The sequence below is a fragment of the Pleuronectes platessa genome, chromosome 1 (assembly GCF_947347685.1).
Source record: "Pleuronectes platessa chromosome 1, fPlePla1.1, whole genome shotgun sequence".
Classification (NCBI taxonomy): Eukaryota; Metazoa; Chordata; class Actinopteri; order Pleuronectiformes; family Pleuronectidae; genus Pleuronectes; species Pleuronectes platessa.
Window position 1 is genome coordinate 25513528 of NC_070626.1, and position 23343 is coordinate 25536870.

The following is a 23343-nucleotide window of genomic DNA, read 5'->3' on the forward strand; positions in this document are numbered from 1 at the left end:
ATTCACTACATGTATAGTTTTCAGGTAATTTACCTGGGAACTGACATTTCGTCCATTCTGTTTTACAGTTTGGCTTGTAACTTTTTAGTTGGGTCCCATCAGCGAACATGGAGGAGGTGGAGTTTTTGACTTATACTGCAACCAGCCACTAGGGGTTGATGAGGATGATTTGGCCTCACTTCTGGTAGCTGCCATAATGTCAATGTTCATAGTCTAGTTCACTGCAATCATCTCATCAATGGAGCTTGAGATTATTTTCGGTTTCAGGGTGAATATATTTCTACTCAAGGAAAAAAAAGAATCTTTATCATAATATCATTTCAATTTTTATCTTTGTGCTGGAGAGGAGCTCACCAACACCTTCAGTGTCGGCTGAATGGACCATGAAATAACTTTGGGTTTCAGGGTGAGGACATTTCTTCTACAAAAAAACAAACAATCTCAACATCCTTGAGAATGAATAAAAAACAGTTGTTTTGTCTCCTTTCTGACGGCAGAAATTGAGTTGGGTCAGAATGTCCATTTTCAGCATGAATTAAGTGAGTGTGATGGTTTCAGTCAACAAAAAATAATCTGGCCAATTTATAAAATACAGCACATTGTTGAATATTTGAATATTTGAGCTATGGTCGTGAAATAGCCAATAATCTCATATATAACAATGTGTCAATCACAGTGGAAAATCCTCTGCAGAGCTAGTACCTTCAATTCTCATGTGTCAAGCATATTTTGCTGATGACATGATTTTTACCTTTACTTAATATGCAGGAGTTTGGCTGATTATGTGTTTTTGCATTCCTATAATTATATTTTCAATAAATTAAGTTTTCCTAATTCCTGCCTGCATGTCGCAGTGCAGCTAAAACCAGATATAATCAGACTAACAAGCGCCCCTCAGCAGCAGAGTCCACTGTCTCTGCATGGAGGCCTGAGTGGCTTCATTACTAACTTATAGAGCATGCAGCTGGATGAGCAGGGGACAAGATGTCACCAAACCTGATGTGCAGCAGCGATTATAAGGGTCTATTCTTAAGACTAAGTGCACGTATGAGTGCTCTGATGCTGCTCTGCATGTGTGGGTTCATGTGACAGGGAGTAATTATGTGCACCCAACAAAGCGGGGGCTATTTTTTACCTCCCTTTTTTCAGAGAGAACATAGCAAGTGTACTCCGCCATTCATACACGTCCCACGCTACAGGAACACTGTGCACTGTCTGCTAGGGGCTGGCTGGCCTGGGCCAACCTTAACCCCGGCACTCTGCAACACCAGATGTAGGTCGCTCAGTGCTGCAGGGCCTAGAGGATGTGATGTCTGCGTGTGTGTGTGTGTTTGTGTGTGTGTGTTGATGGGGAGGTTGTAGTATTTTGTGCACACACGGGATGTATGTATGCCCTCGGAGGCAGAAGGGGGCGGGGCAGAGGGGGTTAGAGTTATGATTGTAGTGGATGAGTTCATCATCAAGGACATGGCCTCCAGCACACTGTCTCCATTGCTGTCACATTGCATTGGGACAAACAGTCCACATGAGGCCTGACAGCCTGGCCGACCAGACCGAGGGGGGACGCTCGCTGGTTCTCACTGCAGCTCGCTCTATTGTTTTACTGCACTCGCTCTCTCCAAGCATCCCTGTGCAATAACAGGTTATTCATTAAAGTGCAGCCGACACAAATATATTCACCCTGAAACCCAAAATTAGGTTTGCTTTAATCACATAGTTGCAGTGAACGAGTGGATGCTCTGTGGCAGATGTGAACACGCTGAACTCTGGATTAGACTTTGTCGCTGTGTTAACCTTACACATGTAAGCATGCTAATTAGACATTAGTTCTGCTCATATTTGGATCACAGACTATAAAGATAAATGATATGTGGCAGCTCCCAAAAGTGAAGCCAAATCATTTAGATCGCCACCTGGTGCCTGTCTGCTGTAAAGGTCAAAAACTCCACCTCCTCCATGTTAGCAGATGGGACAAGACTAAAAAGTACAAAGTCAGATTTTTGCCAAAAATAGTTTCTGTCATTAAAGGGAGTTAACGTTGATGTTTGATCAGCCCCCAAAATCTAAATATATTGGCTTCATTTTAAAACCGAGAGAGGAAGTAGAGAGAAGTCATCCATCTTTATAAATAGTTTATGATTTGGGCATAAACCAGAGGAGAATACTTTACATTTAAACCTGAAGATGGCGCTAAGGAAAAAGTTACCAAATACGACACTTCCATAAATATTTGTGTCAAAACCACAAACGTGAGATTGTGGAGCTAAAGGAGGGATCATCCGAGCGATGATAAATTCATGAGGGGAGCATGAATGCGTGAAGTAAAGTTCATGACTGCCCATTAAATATTCACAGAGGCGTTTTACGCAACCGCCACAAAGGTGCTGGAAAAGCCAGAGTGTCACAGAAATCAATATGATTCATCCTCTGAGGACCATGAATGTCTGCACAACATTTCCTCCAATAGTTCCCCCCCCAGACAATCTTTGTGCTAAGTGAAGATAACTAGCTGCTGGCTGTAGCTTCATATTTAATGGGCAGACATGAGAGAGTTCTCATCTGAATCTCCACAAGAAAACCAACAGCCCGAGGGCATCACTAAAATTGTTCTTTTATATGTAGGATTTAAAGTTGTATTTATTTTTATTTGTGTTTATTTCCAATGCACTAATCCTGTTTCCCTGAAGTGCAACAGCTGCAGTTTGATTTTCCTTATTTCCTAGTGTCTGTCCGGGGCATCAGTCCGCTCTGTGAAGACGTGGGTGAAGTTTCTCTAACTCTAAACTGATTACAGCCTTCCCTGCTGTGTGCCAGTTTCAGCACATCCCCCACGCACACACCCTCCCTCCCTTATCATCACAGCTGATTGCACTGCTGAAGCCCAAATGAACTGTTAACCCCGTCTTCACCACGGCCATAAATAGACAACCACAGTGCTGCACTCGGGCGGCGATGAAACAATGCTGAGGGTCTGTGCTTGTGTTGTGGATCACTTGTGGGCTAATGTGTCCAAAGTCACCATTCGTTACCTAATTGAGATACACAGGCGATGAAGTCTTCGGGCGATGAGCTACATATGCCAGAGCCAGTGATGCGCGTAGCAATAATGTATTAATGATGCACATAAATATTTCAGTGGCTTTTCACAGTGTGAACTATTGGGCTTGGACCTCTTCAGGGACATTTACTGGGAATGCTGCTCTCCCTCCACACACAGTTACAGTTGTTCAGGCCATCTGGTTTAATGTGCTCCACCATTAGAGGACGACTTAGTGGAACTGATGAAATGCGGCTTCAGTAAATTCCTCATTTGTAACAAGCATAATTACATCTTGTCATTGATCTCCACTTTGACTGTTTGAATGAGAGTTTACGAGGAGGCGGCTGGGCCAGTACAACTTTTATTATCAGAGCAAATATATTATTTATCTTAGGTGAAAATGTAAAGCAGTTCTTTAAAAAAAATTAAACCTTGTCAGAGACCAAATTTGTTCATTACAGTGAGACTCAGCTTTCTACTTAAAAGCCATGCCCCCCTATAACAGTGTTTTTGCAGGTTCATCAGGTTAAAGTATGGAACTGTAACACCGATTAGAAAGGACTTTGATCAATAAAAACCACTAGGGTTGATAAGGCCTAGCTATATTTACCAAGGGCAACAACTTTTTGACGTGTTGGCCGATCTCCCTAACATTTCCTAATATCTTTAAACATGGGACTTTAAACCGGTTATCAATGTTCTGTAAAACAATGTGAAAGACTACACAAAAGACACCAGGGTATAACCTGCCAATGAATTCCATCTTCTTTATTTAAATTTCAGAGAGAAGACACGAATAAGGGATAGTTTCCTGATTCAAATATTCCCCAATAGCTGGTATCACAGCCTTCACAAGAAGATGGGGTAAAACGCCCCCCCCCCCCAAAGAAAAATGGAGATTATAGAGGAACTTAAATCCATGGAATAACTGACAATCTGCCTAAGACTTCAAGACACACAGCTGGAAGAAAAGTGGGAGAAATGGATGTTATTCAGAACCAGAAAGAGTAACAAACACCAAGGAGAAGATAAACTGAATTAGTTGAAACAGAATGAATGCACTGAGGGTGTAGCATCCATAAACCGATGTCTTGTTTGTTCTATATGATTGTACAAATGTTCAAATATCATATAAAAGTATAAAACAACACGAGTGCGATACAACATCTAAAATAACAAAACAAACCCCTCATTATGAAAATACGCATTTATTGACAACAGCACAATTAGATTATTATGAAACAATGTGACACAGAAGAATAAAGCTGCATTACAGACAGATTGTATCTGTATATTCACCATCTGCAGCAATACTGATACTGTACTGCATAATTCATAATAATAAATCAAACCATGTCAAAAACAAGTACCTGTCAGGACACAAACTACCAGTGAAACTTCCTAGTGACAATGTGATGAATATACTAAAGGATGTGAAAGGTTTGAGAAACTCATTTAATATTGTATGAAGCAACTCGAGTCAAACATATTGTTTATTTATAAAAAAAGGAAGATGGAAGTCAAACAAACTCGTTTTCTACAGTAAGAAATCCTTCTGGGAAAATTGAAAAAACTGATTATATTTGGTATGTTTTACTCAAACAATAAAACTGTATCACATATTTCAAATAATAGCGGATAATAGATTATTAATATTGATACTGTAGTAATTAGAGCCACACCAACAAATACACAGTTGCATATTGTCATGTGCCATACTGCAATGCACGTTTTAACAAGTAGTTGAATATGAATGAATACCTTGAATACTGATACCACCTGAGAGATTACAGATCAGTAGCGGTCATAATGTGGTCTCTGTTGATGGGAGCCTTGGTTGTAGCCTGACTGACCGCTCCCATGTCCATAGTGCCTGTCTCTGTCTCTCTCTCGGTCTCTGTCTCGGTCTCTGTCTCGGTCATGCCAGTTCTGCTCACGACGGTCTCCCCCCCAGCCTCGGTCTCCTCCCCAACCACGACCTCTGTTCCCACGACGGTCCTGGTACCTAGATAGAGACGGACAAATGTAAAGAATTTAACAATAGGTACTAATGCTTGCGTAACATGGCCAATATCAAAAGGCAGTTAAATTGCATCCTTTTTAGTGAAACTATTTACGTCAGTTATAGAAAAGGTGCAGTATTAATAAAATGGTCTCTATAACATAAATAACTCCAGCAACAAATCTCCATTTAAGGTAGAAACTAACACTCAGGATGATTTTAGTCACACAACTACCGTCAGCACATCCCAAACATGTGTTTGGTGTAAAATGAAGCACACCACCAACTAAAGCTTGTTCACAAGTTAGAAGAGTAGTATAATAGCTCCTGTTGCTGCAGCATGTAAAAGGTAACACGGCACCAACTGAAGATATAGAAGAAATATGAGTGAAAACAAAGGCAGGCAGACAGCCATGCAGGTTTTAAATGCTTCTTGAGCTAGGTCAGATTGATTTATATTAGAAAACTAAATAGTCTTTTAACTAATTGTGATGATTTGCTGCTTTTTCCAAGGTTGGATTGCTGGTTGAAACAAATGGAAACATTACCTTGGCGGTGGGAGAAAATACTTTTATATACATATTTGTTCTACTTTTTAGACAAAACTATTGAAAATGAATCGATGTGTTATTATGTGCCTTACGCAGCAGTGTGAGATTATTTTCTATCAGATCACACTGCTGCACATCCCCTGATTCTTAGAGACACTGTCACTGACAATAACCATGCAACATAAACACCAAGCACGACAACACACGTGTCTCAGTCTGTCCACTGTTCGAGCTCCTGTCAGTACCTGTTGTCTCTTCCTCTCTGGTTCCCGCCCGCTCGACCCCTCCAATCCTCGACCAGGGGCGGCGGGTCGGCTGCTCGGTTCTGGTACGTCTGGTACTCGGGGTCCTCGGCTGTGAACCGCTGGGCGAACAGCTCCTCGTACTCCTGCAGGGTCTCCGTTTTCTCGGTCATTCTGTAGCAGCAGAGAAGCAGAGTCACTGGATGTAAACACAAATCTGCTAACACGGATATACGAGTTTTTACGACAAAGACATTTCTGGGTTGTGTCGCATTAGCAGCTGCTACACACACACACACACACACACACCGCGTGAACCAATGAAAACAAAGCTGTTACCATCAGATAAAGACACAAACAACGAAATTGTAAGTCACAATGACAACATTTCAAACTCTCACGTAGTCAAACCCCACCTGATAAAGACGTGAGCGTCGCTATCTCCAGCAGCACGTTCGTAAATATTATCCTGACGTTGTTAATCCGAAATTCGGTATGAGTCCGTCGCTGAACTGCTTCCCCGCTGGAACAAATACTTATTTAATGGTTCCATGGGCGCAGACACCCATTTATGGCTGCTACCTGCAGGTCAGAATAACAACAACAAAACTTTTAATATTAGTGTAGAAGTTAAAAGTATTGCTCCATTTTGAGCTGGAGAAGCAACAAGTTGCACAGACGACCATAACAAATGTTGTAATTCCAGAATTTAAAACATGTAAATGCACCTGAATTTAAAAAATATGTTTTCATTGTTGGTGTTTTTTGATATATATAATGTTAGAATTGTATCAGAAGATACAAACAACTAAATACAAACAACTCAAACATATTGGAATGACAGAAAGTGCTAATTATGCTAACTTTAGTAGCATCATTAATGCAGCAGCTAATTGTCGGAAACGCTTCATTTTGGAACAAATGAACTTTTTAAAATGGTTCAGACAGTGCACCGATTGATAGCTTCTAGCTGGTAGTTAGAAAAAACATGGTAAAATTTGCTGTAGCCGTCTTTTGGTCTAATTTGGGGAAAAGGGCATCATCTACTGGTTTAAAACAGATTTTTTAAGGTTTTAGTTTTTAATAAAAACTCTGTTACGTTATGTTCGAATCCCTACCATAAAGATACAAACTAAAATAATGACTTAAAGCGAGCTAAAGCACTTCAGAGTATTTGGAAACACACCTGCAGAAGGCGTGAACGATGCTAACTTTAGATAACGCGGTGTGAGGGGCATCGCTGAAACTCATCCCCCTGGAGCTCAAATACTCCTTTAAGTGGTTCCGAGGGGCGCACACACCTGCCACTGATTGACACCTGCCATCATCCCTTTAAATTTGCCGAAACTTTTATTTGCTGTAATTTGGAAGAAAGCGTCCAACTGGTGGGAGCTGAGAACATGTGAGTGCGGCTGGACTCACATAAGATACCTTCACTGTTTGTGTGTTTGTCTTCACTCCATGTTGTGTTTGAATTGGGAGTGATTTGGGTCGAAACTCAGACGGACCAGCACCTCCACCTCCACCTCCACCCCCGCAGCAGCAGCAGACTGCCGGGTGAGTGAGCGGAGAGTGGGCGGCTCTGGTGGAGGTGGTGGTCGGAGCCTGAGCAGGTGGAAGCCGCTCCGTGTCGCTGCTGCTGCCGCCGCTGCCGCCCTTCATTAGAAACACAATCCCGCTGGGGAGGGACGACACGGCACAGCGAGCAGCACGCACACGGGGAACAGTCACCTAACAGACCTGAGAGCCGGGCTCTTTCTTTTTTCTATTGGGAGGAGGAGGACAACCGGGAGGGAAGCCATTAGGAACCAGTGCGGGATTTATTCGGGGGGAAAAACAAACAAGCGAGCGGAAAAACTTCCAGGAATGACCGGGTTTCTGTGAGCCTGACGACCCGGTGAATCGAGTTTGCTGAGAGAGGAGGAAGAGGAGGAGGAAGAAGAAGAAGTGATCTCCTCTCCTCGTATTTCAGTGGCGCACGGGGACTGAACTCTGTGGACCACCGATCATCTGTGGACTTTGACTCTGCGCCTCCGAACACTGTTCTCCTCCCGATCCGCTGTCACTAATAAAAGCGACGTTTTTTAAAAACACCCTAGGAGCTGGTCCTCAGATCTCGCTGCAATGGGGTGAGTAGATGTATAAATAAAAAGTCCTGTTGGGGTTTTATGCGAGGTTATATCCAGACGGCGCTGCCCTTCAGTGCGCCTCTCGTGACACCTGCACCCACTGAGATATGTGCGCGGTGGAAATACCTCCACAATGATCCACATTTCACTCCTATGGCAAAACAGCCTGTTTGGATCTGATGCACTATTTTACATTATTGTTGTTGTTGTTGTTTTTGTATTATCAAGGGGAGAAATTGAAAGAGCTTGTGAGGAAAAGCTTCAGAGAAAATTTTATTTATTTGTCTTAAAATGTTTTAACATTTTTTTACGCACAGTCTCTTTCCTATTGATTATATGTATGTGGTTGTGTAGGTGTCATTTATTGCGATATGGAGGTGTCAGACTAATAAGGAGAGATGGTACGTGTGTGTGTGTGTGTGTGTGTGTGTGTGTGTGTGTGTGTGTGTGTGTGTGTGTGTGTGTGTGTGTGTGTGTGTGTGTGTGTGTGTGTGTGTGTGTGTGTGTGTGTCACAGAGCTGGAGGTAGTGCTGCACTCCCACAGTTGTTTACTGGGTACAGAATATTGTTTGGCCTCCACTGGTGTGAGTGTTGACTCAACGCCTCAGCAATAATGAGCTCTGCTTCACGCTGACTTTCCTTTCTGAAGTTCCTAATTCCTGTCACTGATTCTGTGCTTTTTTTTTCGTGAGCAGTTTTTAAAATGTTTATATTATGTAAGAAACCAGTTCAACCGTCCTGATGACTCCTCATGAGTTTGGCGTGGTCACCCAGCAGGTTTAGAACTGAGAGGAGACACTGTTGTTTCAGTAAACTGTCCCACGCAGCATGGCAGCCGAAGTTCAATCCAAGACAGGAGGTCACACCTAGTGACAGAGACATTACAACAAGTTTCCTGTTTGTCCACCTGTGGTATCACAGGTGGACACAAACTTATTGAGAAATGTTTGTTGAGCGTTCCATTGAATGATAGTTTTCACATTTGTTTCATTTTGATAGGGATAATGACTGATATGTATATAAAGGCTAATGAAATCAGCACACAATCACATTTGACAGAATAACCACACCATACTGAGAAGCTGAAAGTAGGACTTAAAAAAATACTTAAATTATCGCAAAGAGGAATTTAGGTTCACATGTGCCCATTATGCAATTTATAGGCTCTGGTTACGTGTGCGTTTGCGTGTGTGTGTGTGTCTGTGTGTGTGTGAAGATATTGTAGGTTGCTTGTAGTTTGCAGGGTTTACTTGGTCCTTTGTCCCTGAAGCTCTTGGCTCTTAAATGGAGTTATAGATTAACTATCAGTCTCTCTCACCCTAACCCTAACACTCAACACACACACCCCCTCAGTATCTATCCTCTGTTGTCACTTTCCTATCACGTCATGTGATCTATTAGTGCCCTCTGAATCTTGACTTATCTTTTATTGATTGCATAATTTCCGCATGATTTATAAAGCACAATTGTGTATTTATTACTCCATATTAATGATATTATGACTCTAACTTGCCTAGTTAGTTCAAATGTATAATTTAAGAGTGAATTAAAAGAGGTTGAGAAGATTCTGATAACAGTGAGAAAGAAAGTGGTGGTAATTGTTTTTTTTAAGTACAGTTTTATAGCTTATTTCTTCTCCAAAATAAAGCTCAGATTGTCCGAAAGCCCCTTCTTACTGAATAAGCAGACACACAGACAGCAGAGCAATCAACATATTGCTATTTAAAGTAAGTCGGGCTGGGAGCAGCCCTAACCCATGGATAGATGATAATCTCCTGGCTGACCAGAGAGTGACAGCCAAAGGCTTAATACTCATTGATTAGGCTCTGTGACATGGGATGTGGCACTGGTTCTCTTGGCTGCCCAGGCAGGAGAGTGAACTGTAAACCTAATCGGACTCCTCTGTCTGCAGCTGAGGGGCAAAGGGGAAGGTTGTAGAGGTGTAGCAGGGGAGGACAAGCAGGTCTCACTGTTGAGGAATCATGCGTAAATGAAAGGGGACAGACTGACGGCGGATTGGACGTCTCCAAGCCAGATGGTTGAGGCCTAGGAGGCCATCTGCTGCCATGCTGTGCTTCTGTGGAGACTTCCTCACTTCCTCTTCCTCTGAGCGCTCAGATTATGTTGGGCACCTATCGCCACAGTGTGGTGGAGGAAGACCTGATGTGAGTGCTGGTTTGAGTCTGGCCTGCTGGCTTAGATGCATGAGATGCTGTTTCTTTCGCCTGTTAAATGAGCTGTGCTGGCAGGAAGTACAATCAGTCCACAGTCAAAACCCTGTAGGAGTAATGAAGGTCACTCAATAATCACAGTTAAAAGAGACAAAAATTTAGATTGCCATGCAAATTTTAAGTTTACAGTATTTATTCCCTACTTCTAAAATGTAGAATAAAAATGAAATCAGACTGCATATAATGATGAATCTAGAAATCCATTGATCCATCTATTCATGAAGTACAGTTACTTTCTTTAACATGGGTAGAGAGGGCGTTTTCCAACATCTTTCTTGATTTATCAGAGAATAATGAATGGATCTTGAAATCGTTGGTGCATGTTTATGGCACTAATGTCTTGTAGAGATTTGGTGTAGATCCAAATTAAACCTGTATCTTGTGAAATTGAATGTAGTTTTAGAAGGGGACTGTTGGTGGATGCATGGGCTCTAGTGAAATTCTAGGTCGTTTACGTTTCACAGCAGTTCAGTTAGAGACCGTCTCACTCAGCAGGACACTCATGTCCCCTGAACATCATTAGTGTATAGCAATGTGTTTATTACAATAAAGGCCGAGGTGGCATTGTAGTGATGATCCCACAGAGTCTTCCAATTCTCCCGACTTTCACAAAGACAGAAATGCTGCTCTCACTAATAGGGCATCTCTGCTCCCCTCCAGGGCCTCGCAGGTAAATGAGGGAGTCTTCATCTGACTTTTACACCAGCTAATGAGCATTCACGTTATTAAATTCTGGTATTTATGTTCACAAAATAATTCAGCTTTGCATTCACAACAAATTTGTTACTTTCTTCTATTTTTTCACATTTGCATATTGCTAGAGTCCCCAGATCATTGCACTTTTGCAGACTTTCCCTCGGTTTCTGTTGATATCTACACCTTTAGATAAAGCAGGTACTGGCGGAGGAGGGATAAGTGCTCCGTGTTCTTTCCTAAGGTCCTGTACATATTTGACAAGCGAATATGCTTTTTACTCAGAACTTGTGAGAACACTCGGATTCAAAGACAGCGTTTCATACATATTCTGTTGGTAATTTTGGATTTGAGCCTGGTGATTGTCCTGCTTTAGTGCCTGTCTTTCATCAGATCTCGGACAGTAAGATAGATAGATAGATAGATGTCCCACTCACTGGCAAACATAATCTAATAAAAAGATACTATTGTAATCTAACAGGCTCTGTGCCTGTGGGTCTGCACCCAATAGTACCTGATATGCAGCAAATTCGTCCCCAGCTCGTTTTACACTGCAAACATGGTGTTAAACCCAGACATTGTGTGTTGATGCTATCTCTCTTCCGACCCGTTTAGAGGGAGACATGACACCTCTGTGGGAAAAAAGAAAAATCTGTATTTAAAGAGTTTCACTGTGCAGTTGAAAGTCATCAACTTATGCAACAGGGACAAAACTATCCAGATATACAGCAGCAGAAATAGTCTGCCTTTTGTCTACTGAGCATTTATATTTACCTTGTGTGTGTTGCATGACTTCTGGAGCTGGTATTAAAGTAACATAATGTTCACACTGTAGGAATGTGAAGAATGTTGGAGGGCACATATCTTGTTTTCTGTAAAACAAGCTATGAAGCCTGTTTGAGTTTTGAGGTTAAACCCTTCGGCCAATGACCCTAGATTCCTGAATCAGTTATCGATCTCTTCACAGCCGCCCTTTGTCACTTTCGTTCGGACAGAGAGTGGATGACTGTGACTGATGAGGAGAGATTGTTTGTAGAATGTCGCTGGAGTAGATTCAGGAATCTGGAAGAGGCAGTTTTTTCTCTTTCACATGCCTGGATTCAGGTGCAGCAGAACACAGGTGCTTCGTGACTGCAGCCCGTGGCATTAAAACCACCACCATAGAAAGATAGAAGCCGCCTGCTGTTCTTCACACATCCTCTCAGGACATGGTGTCATCTGCTGTCATCTTAACGTCTCCTCCTTAAAGCAGTGGGATAATCCTTCTCTTAGCAAACTTTTCTCCAACTCTGTATAATTCAGTGTTTGAGTAAATCGTAGGTAGTGATCAGCCAGACACTTTGAAGGATTTCAGAGAACTTGAGGCAAACAGGCTTAGTCGTGCATCACTCACTGTATTGCTGCTGCATATTCCTCAGAGGTAAAGTAGGGCAGCTGCATGCAACCACAGCGGCCAAAATTCTACCTCTAGTTGTTGGGTCTAGTCATATTTTTTGTTAATATAGATTCATTATCTGTAATAATTAAGGCTTATTTATTGGTACGATGCAGCGCTTTCTCAACAGTTTTACTTATCCTCAGGTATATATGGTTGGTAGCACATTCCTTTGTTTTGAATTTTATTCTAAGTGCACAACACAGTTGGCGCATCAAGAGGGTGCATGGGCCTGCGGTGGGTGTGTAGGTGTACGTAGGCACAGAAGGAGCGGACTAACTCCAAGCCGCTCCCCCCCTACATGCAGAAACACACACCTGTAAATTATTTAAAGCACCAGATGGGGATAGAGAGCACCCAACAGTCAGCGGGACAAAGAATTCCAAGGTCACAAAGTCCAAAATATCGTCTCCTTTTTTCTCAAATCGATCAACGTAATGTTTTATTATCTGAGAAAAGCAGATCACTGGATTCCACCAACCGTTGTGTGAGTGCATCCATGTGTTTAGCAACTCCTCCTCCCCTTGCCAGTGTGAGCTGGCTCCAGACGCTGCCACTGCAAAGGTCAGCGTGCGTGTTGATGTGTATGTATGTAAAGCGACAACAGTGATCTGTATAATGGGTTTTGTTGTTCCCAAAGCAGATGAAGACTGAGATTAGGCTAAAAGGGGGCAGTGCATTTATTAGGCTTTAATTTCTGGGAGAACCATAATCCCAAGAGAAGTAAAAGCTTTATTAGCTCGTGAATGTTTGCAGCCTGCCAAACTGTCCATGTGACATTATTTTCACTGGGACCTCATAACGGTGCATTAAAGTACACGTCCCTTTGTCAACTGCGGTAAAGCATTACAGCAACAGTGGCACCATCTGTACCCTGTTAATGAAACCTGCAGTTTGGCCTTACAGAAAAGGAGATGAGGGTGTTACTGCTAGCTTTAACACCTGCTAAATTTTAGGGACTTTTTTGAGGATGTGCTCTCCGATATAGTGGATTTTATTTTGCATAATCACATCCCTGTGCTCTAAAAAATGCAATATTTGTAATGGTTTTGATAGTGCATTGGTGATTTTAGTGCTGTGCCAAGCAAAGTGTGGCTGTGCCAGTGTGTCCAGCCGGGCACCCTCGTGCCAGCTTGACATATTTTGTTGAAAGGTTTCATGTGATGAAAGTAAAAGACAAGCCAGGAAACAAAAGCAAAAAGAGGAAGAAAGGATACTAGAAAGTACAGGGATTTCACAAGATTTACAACCGACAAGTGATGCTGTAAGAAGTTTGCTATAAAGCTCTCTCCTGGGATCACGTTTGTAATCAAGTGGAGTGGAGATAAATGATCTGTGAATGTTTGTTTCACCAGCACCTAATCTAAAGCACACTTTACTGAGAATGGGCCTACAAACATCGAACTAATCAATAGTGGACAGAATAATGCGTAGAAGTAGCATGCAGATGAAGAAACTAACCGGCATACAGCATGTTGAGAAGGCATTATAGTTATATCTAGCCTGACTAAGACTTTGCAGCATTGGATACCTCAACTGTCCCTTTCGACCTAAAGGAGCAGCAGCTCTACTCTGACCTCCCCCCACATGTCCGAATTTCTTTACCTATCACTTCGGCAGTTACATTTCATTTGTAAAGCATAAAGGTGGATTCAACGTGGTGTAGAGGAGGCTTAAGGCCGAATTATAGTCGGGTTGCACGCACGCACGCATGGACGCAAGACACGCAACACGCCCCTTTCGTGCCCTCTGCGGGCTTGCGTGCGTCGGCCAATTTTTCTAACTATACGACAAAACGACGCGAGCCTCACGCAGCCCGCAAGGCTTGTGATTGGTCGGCTTACTACATCCCTTCCGGAGTCTAGTTTCTGGTTTCATGCCCCACAATACGCGGAAATCACGGAAGATTTAAAAGAACGAATATGGACAAAATAGATGAGCACTTGGCAGAAGAGATCCCAAAGTATGACCACTTGTATAACCCGTCACTGACTGGCCGATTTGTCCGCCAGAAATAGGCTATGAGGAGCCGGAGTGGCGATGTAAATAAACAGTCGACGAAGAAGAAGACGTCTCTTCTTTGTGTGTTTTGTCTTCGACAAACAACGTTACTCCGCCTAGTGTTCTGGCGGTGAATTGCGTTGCAACACGCGCAACACGTTAGGAAGCATAAACCAAAACGAGTCCGTCGATGCAGCTGCGTGGCCTTCCGCGGTTGCAGTCGCAGGACTATAATTCAGCCTTTAGCCCAGCCACACGGCAGTATGGCTCATGTAATGTTAGCTATGCCCTCTTAATGCCGCGCTCTGCAATTTTCTTCCCAGTACCATTATTTACTGTGGCCTCATTACGTTGCCTTTTAATCTTGTATGCTGGAGAACATCCAGGGGGAAAATTCAATGGTGACTTGACATCCAAAAGGGGCCGGGGCAAATTAACAAAATGTATAATTGCAGAGTCAACAAGATAAAACAAAGAAAGAAAAACAAAGGTGTGATCAAAATTGTAATCGTGCCAAGCAATGGGAGCCATATAAAAGTCACCTTGTCTGACAGTTGCATTCACTTCTTGTTTTAGTTTCTAATAAGAAGTACTACACATCTGCCTCCTCCATATTCTCCATCTGCAATCATTAAGTTCTTGAGGTGTCCTCTGATCCCTCTGATCCAGCCACTCCATTTAATTGTTCTTTGCACTTCAAACTTTATAGAGGAGCAACGTTACCACTTGTCCTCACCGTTTGAAATGAGAGCATTCAGTGAATGAATTACACCTGCTGGGTCCAGAGTCAGACCCTGCAGCAATACAATTAACACTTTTTCTTCCCACTTTCCGCAGTGGAGCTCTGTCAGTGTCAAGTGTCTGTGCAGTTTGTATGGGGCTGAGAAGAAGATGGTTCCACGAGCTGTTCCTGAACAATCTCTATATTATATATATACAATATTATTTTCTGTGGCAAAATGACTTTCATTGATGTTCAATCTGGTGAAATGAAAAAAGTATGAAATGCTGAAAAGTTCTTGTCAACTAAGACATATCTCATATGTGATCCACTGGATTCAGATTTGGTGACTGGAGAGGCCACTGATGTTCACAGAACTCTATGATCATTAAACAAGCTTGAGACACCTTTCACTTTGTGAAATGGTGCTTTATCATGCTGAAGGTAGACTGTCAATAATGATGGACGATATGACGGCTCCTCAAAAGTGAAGCCAAATCATAATACCACCTGGTGGCTGGCTGCAGTATATACCATAAACCCTGCCTCCTCCATGTTTGTGGATGGGACATAGGGCAAACCTACATGTCAAAACAGTACAGTTTGGATCCTACATATTTTGCCCTTGTTTCTGGATAGTGAGAGGAAGCGGAGATGTTGTTTTGTTGTTGTTGTGAGAATTAACTGAAGCTCTTGAACAGTATCTGCATGATTTTTTACTCCACACTGCTGCCAATTGATTGGCTAATTGGAAAATCTTATGAATAAGCTGTTGTGCAGGGGTTCCTAACAAAGTGCTCGATGCACATATTACACAAAAGCGCTCGACTCTCAATGTGACAGTCGACTTATGATTTTGTGTGTACAGGTGACAGAGGGTGAAGATAATCAGTGTCTGGAGAAAGAGATTTATTTGTAGGAATGTCATTAAGAGGAGGAGCATTCCTGCTGTATTTCTTTCTTTTTCAGTCTGCAGTCATTCAAGTTTATCAGTTTATCCCCATGATGATGCTCTTCTGAATCATACACGCAGCTAGCTGCTCATTGCTGGGAGGCAGATTACTTCACCCTCTCAAAGATAGCTGGCATTGTTTTCCCTATCATGGTCATTGTTGAGTTGGGTTTTGATGGCGGTAGACCTCCACCAAGGATGCTACATTTTTGCCCCTGTGTGTTAGTTGGTTTGTTTGTCAGCAGTATTACACATAAACCACTGAACAGATTTTCACAAAACTGTGGCAGATAGAACATGGACCTAGAAAGAATCTATTAAATATTGGCAAAAGGATGAATCCAGGGGATTTTATATGATGACCAAATGAAAAAAACTGGCATATTTAGGGGACTGATGTCTATATGGATTTGGCTTCAATCTGATAATATACCAACAATTGCACCCGATTAATAATTTATGTATATATTTATATATATATATATATATATATATATATATATATATATATATATTTAGAAGTTTTTCAAAATGAATTGTAGTCATTAGGATCTGACACGATATGAACATTTCAGGATTTTATTGAGAAACCTTACTCAAACATTGTTTATGTTTATAGTTTATTTTTTATTGTCATAGTGCTCATGTCACTCCATATTACTTTGAAAGAAAAGCACGACCCACTTGTACATGTCCCAGATTTGCAAAAGGCATAAGATAATCGAACCAAGGTTGAGTTCAATGCATTGGTTCCACCATTTTCCTGATATAACGAGCAAATCAACAATCCTCAAAAAATCTGAACATGCTGCATTAGTATGTATGATAGTGTAGGAATAGACACAAGGTCGAGTTTTGTAAGTGTAGGCGCAGTAAGCTGTAGCTTCAGCCTACACCTTCTCACTTTCTGCTGAGATGCATTGTTCTCTAATGTTGTGTTTTTCTTTCCTCTTATCCTTTGATTGTGTAATTATTCATGAATACACCAAATATGTTGTTAGCCAATGATGAACTATGGAGGTTTTAATTCCTGAGCAGCTGCGTGTTGGTACCAAAGCTCATGGTTCTCCTGCTAAACTATGCAATAAATAAATATTGGTTTGAATCCGGATAGGGGGGCAGATCCAGGAACTCTTTTCACCCTCTTTAACAAAGTGTTTTTCAACATGTTTATCGATTTCACATAGAACGATTCATGATTTTTTTTTTATATCAAATATATCTGCCATGTTTAGGGGACTGATATCTATGAGTGTTTGCAATGTGGTGCAGAGTCAGATAAGATATGGATCTAGTGAATTTAAATGTGGTTTCATAAGGGGACTGTTTGGCCTTAATTGTCAGAGGCAGTGCTCTCTGAGTTCTAGTCTTTGACATATTTGGTGCACAGGGGGAATCTTCCATTAGACAATACAAACAAGCGCACAGTGTCACATGTACGCCAAGATATTTGTTACTGTCACCTTTTGAAAGGGCAGGGGGTGTTGATGTGCTAATGGTTGTGGGTACTATGACGACTTGGGGTTTGTGTTACATTATTCTGTGCCGGGCTCTCAGCATCTCTGGAGACTCAGTGCCACAGTCACAGTGTCTCTGCAGCCATAATGTGATAAAGGGATATTAAGAACTCAATACACTGTAAGTGCCAGTGTTTGAGTAAAGATTGTAATAGCTGGCTCATTGATCAGAGTACTTTGTCTTCCTCCGTATTTTTATTCTGTGTCTTACCTGCAGCGTTCCTCCACTCATTTTGTTCCTCTCCTCTCCAGGGAGCAGCCAATCTTCACCACCAGGGCCCACGTCTTCCAAATCGACCCGACCACCAAGAAGAACTGGGTTCCTGCCAGCAAGCAGGCTGTCACTGTCTCCTATTTTTACGACAGCACACGCAACAGCTACCGCATTATCAGCGTGGATGGATCTAAGGTACGTGTTTGTGTCCTTACGCTGCGTCTGTGAACGTAGCACGATCTTAAGAGAATATTGGAAACATTTATCGGCTCTCAGGAGGAGAAGCTAACGTTGACGAAGCAAAGTCAGTTGGAATTGAACAAAAGGAAATTTAAATAACTTGATGTTATATTCGCTGCTTCTAGGACAGCATCAATCCGAGGCAACTTCATATTTCCTACACTGTCCTGCTTATGAAATTAAGGTCATCTAGAACTTCTTGGGTTCTTTAAGTGCTTTCTTTCATTCCACAGAATTTTTTTTGTGGAAATGTTCTGCGTCTCTACCTTGGATGGAATGCCTATAAAATGGGTCTGTTGGCCCCTATCATTAGACATACATTGGTTTTTGCAAGGGTTATAAATATGTTTATAGTTCAGCACACAACAGGAACAGTTCTCCTGTAGGTTGATATCAGAGTCATCACCTCCACAGAGCAGGCAAAAGCATCATGCCTGTTTAATTGGAGTTAAATTCAATTATCTGTAATTTACTGTAAACAGCCCACAGCTATCTCACTTGAGGGTCTATATTCTTTAAATAGTGGTCACACTGATCAGCTTTCCCTAGTTTGAATAAGGAACAGCTCGGTTGCAGAACATGCGATGAATGTGAAAAACTTTCAATTTAGAAAAAAAAGAATTGAGCAGGATGTTCAGATTGAATCATGCCTGTGATAACGGACACAATAGGAGATTGCAGATATCCTATATTCCCACCTTCGTCCTCCACTAACTGAAAGAGTAGATTGTGTTTCCATGGCGATCAGGATCTTCTCTGTGTGAGAAGTGGAGGAGAGGTATGAGGTATCCCTCTGCTGACAGGCAACCACCTTTCGCATGGTCCTAAATGGCTCGGATTACCTGCAGAGCCACTTCACACTTAGCAGGTTGCCAGTGGTTTAGAGCTTTACATGTTCACAGATTTGGTGAAGCTGTCCGTAGCTCTGTTTGGGTAAAGCACCCCCGCGGGGTTCCGTGTAGGATTACCAAGCCATCAGAATGGTTGGTCTCACAGGAACTCAACATGGATATATGTGTGTAGAATATTTTCACTGAGAGAGAAGATCCACTTATTACATTACATGGCATTTAGCTGACGCTCTTATCCAAAGCAACTTACAATTAGCATTAATTTGGGGCCTTTTTGGGAGGGGGGGGGGGGTTCAGCATCTTGCCCAAGGATACTTCAGCATAGGTTGGAAAATACTAGAATTCCCCTTTTTAAGGTTGGGTATCCATTAATGATAGTTGAGGTTATGGTTAGTGTCTAGGGATAACTGTAGAAAGACAAACATGTGTGTTTAAAATCTGCTAGCTCTGATTAACTTCGCTCCATTTGTGCGTTTGGCTCAAATGTAAAGTGAAATCTATCAAGACAATCAAAACCAATTGGTCCTGGTTTCAGAGCACTGCTGAGTCACACTCTGTTGGCTTCAAAACCCCTCTCCTTCCCACAGCTACAAACCAGAGACTCTAATCTGTTATATTATCAAGCAGCACTTGTCGAGCTACAACACTGACAAGCGCTGTAGAGGAGACTTGCGTCGTTTTAGCTTTTGGAATAATATTGGAAATCTCCTTTTATTTGAAATCATCAGTTTTTTAAGTGCTCCTGGTCCTCAAGGCCAGGTTTCCTCTGTCTGCTCACCCACTCTCTGTCACCCTCCCTGTCCTCCTGTCTCTCCACTCTCCTGTAACCTTGAGTAACAGAGCAGCATGTGTCATAGAGTGTCTGCAGGCGACAGCGGTATATGAGGAGAAAACATTTATGACATTTTATTAGTTTGAAAAGGGATGATCCCCTGCTCATTTATATTGTATCCCTGTTGTCTATATGAGCATAGAGGGGGGAATTGTTGAGTCATGAAAAATAAATGTTAAATATAGTCTTCTGCTTTGTACGCTAGCTGTGAGGGGGACAGGTCTGTCGAGAAGAATAGTCTGTGCTGCTGTGCACACTGACTGTGACAGACTGTCAGCTTATATTCGTCCACCCGTGATGGCCGGGCGACTCGCTGATGGTGATACAGCGAGTAGAGGAGCAGATCAGCACTTCTGACTCTCGCTCGTCCTGAATCGTGCCTCTCCTCATCAAAATTTCGTAGGAAATGCTACTAAAAGTAATGCACTAGAATTCGTATGGATTCCACTTAATCGTGAGTCAGGAGGCTGGGGACACGTGACCTATGCGCTTCTCTCTCTTCGTGAAAAAAAAAAAAAACATGGCAGAAATTCATCTAACCCTAACCCTAATATGAAAAATACATTCAATACAATGAACAAAGGTGTCTCTAACTTGGTCCAAAGTGAAACCTATGTTTGTATATAAAGCAAACATACATATTTTGACCATATCTGGCCATTAAATACCAATTAATAAATATTTGACAGATTTGATCCAGCTTGGACCTCAATGGGGTCTGAGAAAGTAAAACCCAGATGGCCTGTGCTTGGAGCAAGATGAAATGTAAACTTTGTCGTAGAACAAAAGCAAAGACATCATCGTAAAGGTCTGGACTTCGGGAGTAACATTATGTCATTGGAAAAAATTGTGGATAGCTCCTGCTCCTCAGAGATGACCTTTGAACATTGCACCTAAGTCAGTTTTGATTGCTTACAGGATGGAAACTAAATATGACAGACATGGTATGAACTGTTTTGGAAAGGTCTTGAACTCCACTACCATAATACAATGCAAACTTATGGGGGGTGCAGCTGAGTAGGGCCAGAACCTTGAAAAAACTAGATTTTCTAGTGTTTTTTCTCACACCAAAAAAACATAAAGAAGCATGCAAGGTTTCCGGTCGCATTCTCATATAATAGTGAAAACAAATTAGAACTACAAAAGATGGGAACAACACACACAGACATACGCGAACAGAGTGGAGCATTTCGTAGGATTCTCTACGAAAAGGTAGCGCTGTGAATTTCGTAGGATTCTCTACGAAAATTTGGACATAACTTTTAGTCGGTATCTTACAAATCGTTTCATGAGACCGCGTTCCACACAGCATAATATCAAGCACCATGAGAGCACAGTGAAGAGATATCTTGCTGCACTTTCTGAATTATTCCAAATGTGATAACTTTTATCTCTTCCCGTTTTGAATATTTACCCTGTTTTTCTTTGCCTCACAGCTAGGAATGCTAGGAATACGAATTTAAATTCATATAAGTGAGATTGATGATGTGTTTTTGGCTGCTCTGTTTATTCACTTTTTAACTTGTGCCATTTATATTAATTTTATCATCTTCTCTTACGTACAAAAAAACTAAGTATGCAATGCAAGGTATTATTCCACAACAAAAAATACCGGTCTCTGACTAAAAACTCCCACAGTTTAAATTTTGTGTCTTCCACCTCGGACACAAATGGAAGAGACCTGCAGAAAGGAACTGGAGGTTCTCTACGAGGAAAACGCTGCTCTGAATGTAACGGTGAACAGACTACTCTAAAAGCCAACTCTAAAAGCCAACTCTGAAGATGAGGTCCAACAGAAGGACAACCTCATACAGAGGGAGAAAGAGAAAACGCAAGCTTGACTCAATGCCCACTTCGACAGCCTGAGCGCCCTCACTGTGAAGGAGCTGAAGAGCTGTAAGGCCCAGTGTGATGCACTGCAGGCAGGTCACCACCTGGAAATTAGTCAGGTGGAAAAGACCTGCAGAAAGAAGCTGGGGGTTCTCCACGAAGAAAACGCTGCTCAGAACGAGATGGTTAACGGGCTTTCTACTCTTAAAGCCAAGTCTGAAGATGAGGTCCAACAGAAGGACAAACCCATACAGATGGAGAAAGAGAAAACCCAAGCTCGACTCAACGCCTACTTCCACTGCCGGAGCGCACTCAGTGGGATTTGGGCTCAGAGGGTGGACTGATTCTGGGTAGGACTGAGAGACGAGTGTGATCCTGTATGACTCATACGGGGAGAAAGTACGAAAGGAGACGTTTTGAAAACATATTTCTTACAATGAACTGTGTGAAGAAATCACTGATTCAGTAAATTACTGAGACCACAAGGAAACACACTTTAACATATGTCGACGTGTCGCCCTGGCCCGAGTACGGACGAACACTAATTTCTACTGGGGACATGCACATGCTGCAGTGTGCGTAGTGTTTTTTCTCTATTTTGAGATAGAGTTTTGGTGAATTACTACAATAAAGCTCAACTGTGCCCTTTATTGTATACTCAGCTGTCATGATGAGAGAATGCGTTGGGTTGATACAAGTCCCAAAACAAGTATTTATCAGGATTATGGTGCAATCACACCAAAGCTGCTATGAGCTACTGTGAAGCTCCCAACATAAGGAAATTCAGCCGATGGAAAGCATCACATGCTACTATTTTGTTAGAAAAAACAACAACCGGGAACATCAAATAATAAAATAAACCTATGTTATCTGAGGCATGATCTCTATTCATTAACTTCTTCCAATGGAAAGGCTGCTATTCACAAGCCCACGGTGAAGACTTGAGGCAGGAAGGCAGAAGCATCACTGAATTACCTGTTCACTCCGATGCACACTTTAAATACACCATCTATTCAGTCTTCAGATGGAATTACATGCCTGCAAAGACATGTGTAAAGGTCTCTGCTTATCTGTCCAGAAAAAGTTAGCATAGATACCCGAGGAGAAGACATGCACATCTTTCTAAATCACAATGTGTCAATGCCATTTTTTTAAACGTAATTCAACCAGAAATTCAAAATCAGTGTTGCACGTTCCAGAGTTTGTTGATCCAATATGTGACCGGTGCGATATTTGATTTTGTATTGTAGTCTTCATAAAGCAGGACTGCATTCACTACTACATCTAGCTCACGAAGTTATCAACTTGTAAAGACTATGATATTCGTGAGCTTTTGGTGATAATGGTTGATGTCCATGTGCTGTAAACAAAATGTGTGGAGAATCTCCTGCTACGTTTTTCAAATTTGAAGGGTAGAACCAATATTAATTTTCTTCTCTGGAGTTCATGTTTGAAAACGGTGATACAAACATGGGAGAGCATTTTTGGGTTTATGCAATTGTATTGATAGTTTATGGCTTTGAGAACTGGAAAACTCTGAAGTTTGTGATTTGATTGATCCTATTAAAATAGTGACGTACTTAAAAGTTATACACAAGTTCAGTATTATAGATGAATTTACTTTTCTTTTTCAGAATGAACACAACTTTTAGGAGTCCCTCAAGTTCTTGTCAAATGTGTATGATTATGTGAAATGGTGTCACAATTTCGCCAGAGCTCTTAAGCTTTTCAAAAAATGAGACATTTAAAGTTTTATCATTAAAAAAAATTAAAAATCTTCTACTACAAAAACCATTTATATTTATTTTATCTCTTCTCTTACAAGCAAAAAAAATAAGTATGCGCTGCAAGGTATTATTCCA

At 41.7% G+C, this 23343-nt stretch overlaps 2 protein-coding genes across 3 annotated transcripts in view; one reads left to right on the top strand and one right to left on the bottom strand.

Annotated features, from left to right (window-relative positions):
* Positions 1–4232: 4232 nt before the first annotated feature.
* On the bottom strand, positions 4233–6385 carry LOC128438343 (RNA guanine-N7 methyltransferase activating subunit). The gene is made up of 3 exons (XM_053420888.1): positions 6252–6385; positions 5839–6009; positions 4233–5045 (listed from the first exon to the last, which is right to left on the bottom strand). Exons 2-3 carry the CDS (start codon positions 6006–6008, stop codon positions 4835–4837), a joined length of 381 nt encoding a protein of 126 aa, XP_053276863.1. The 5' UTR covers position 6009; positions 6252–6385; the 3' UTR covers positions 4233–4834.
* A 667-nt stretch (positions 6386–7052) lies between these two features.
* The window catches only part of homer2 (homer scaffold protein 2), a 29534-nt gene continuing 13243 nt past the window's right edge, over positions 7053–23343 (top strand). Inside the window, exons 1-2 of one of the 2 annotated variants that reach the window (XM_053420910.1) lie at positions 7053–7237; positions 17767–17923. In XM_053420910.1, the coding sequence (XP_053276885.1) occupies positions 7236–7237; positions 17767–17923 (159 nt within the window). In that variant the 5' untranslated portion in view covers positions 7053–7235. Of the gene's footprint in view, positions 7238–7488; positions 7965–17766; positions 17924–23343 lie in introns of those variants that run through there. The other variant, XM_053420902.1, reaches the window with a different exon arrangement.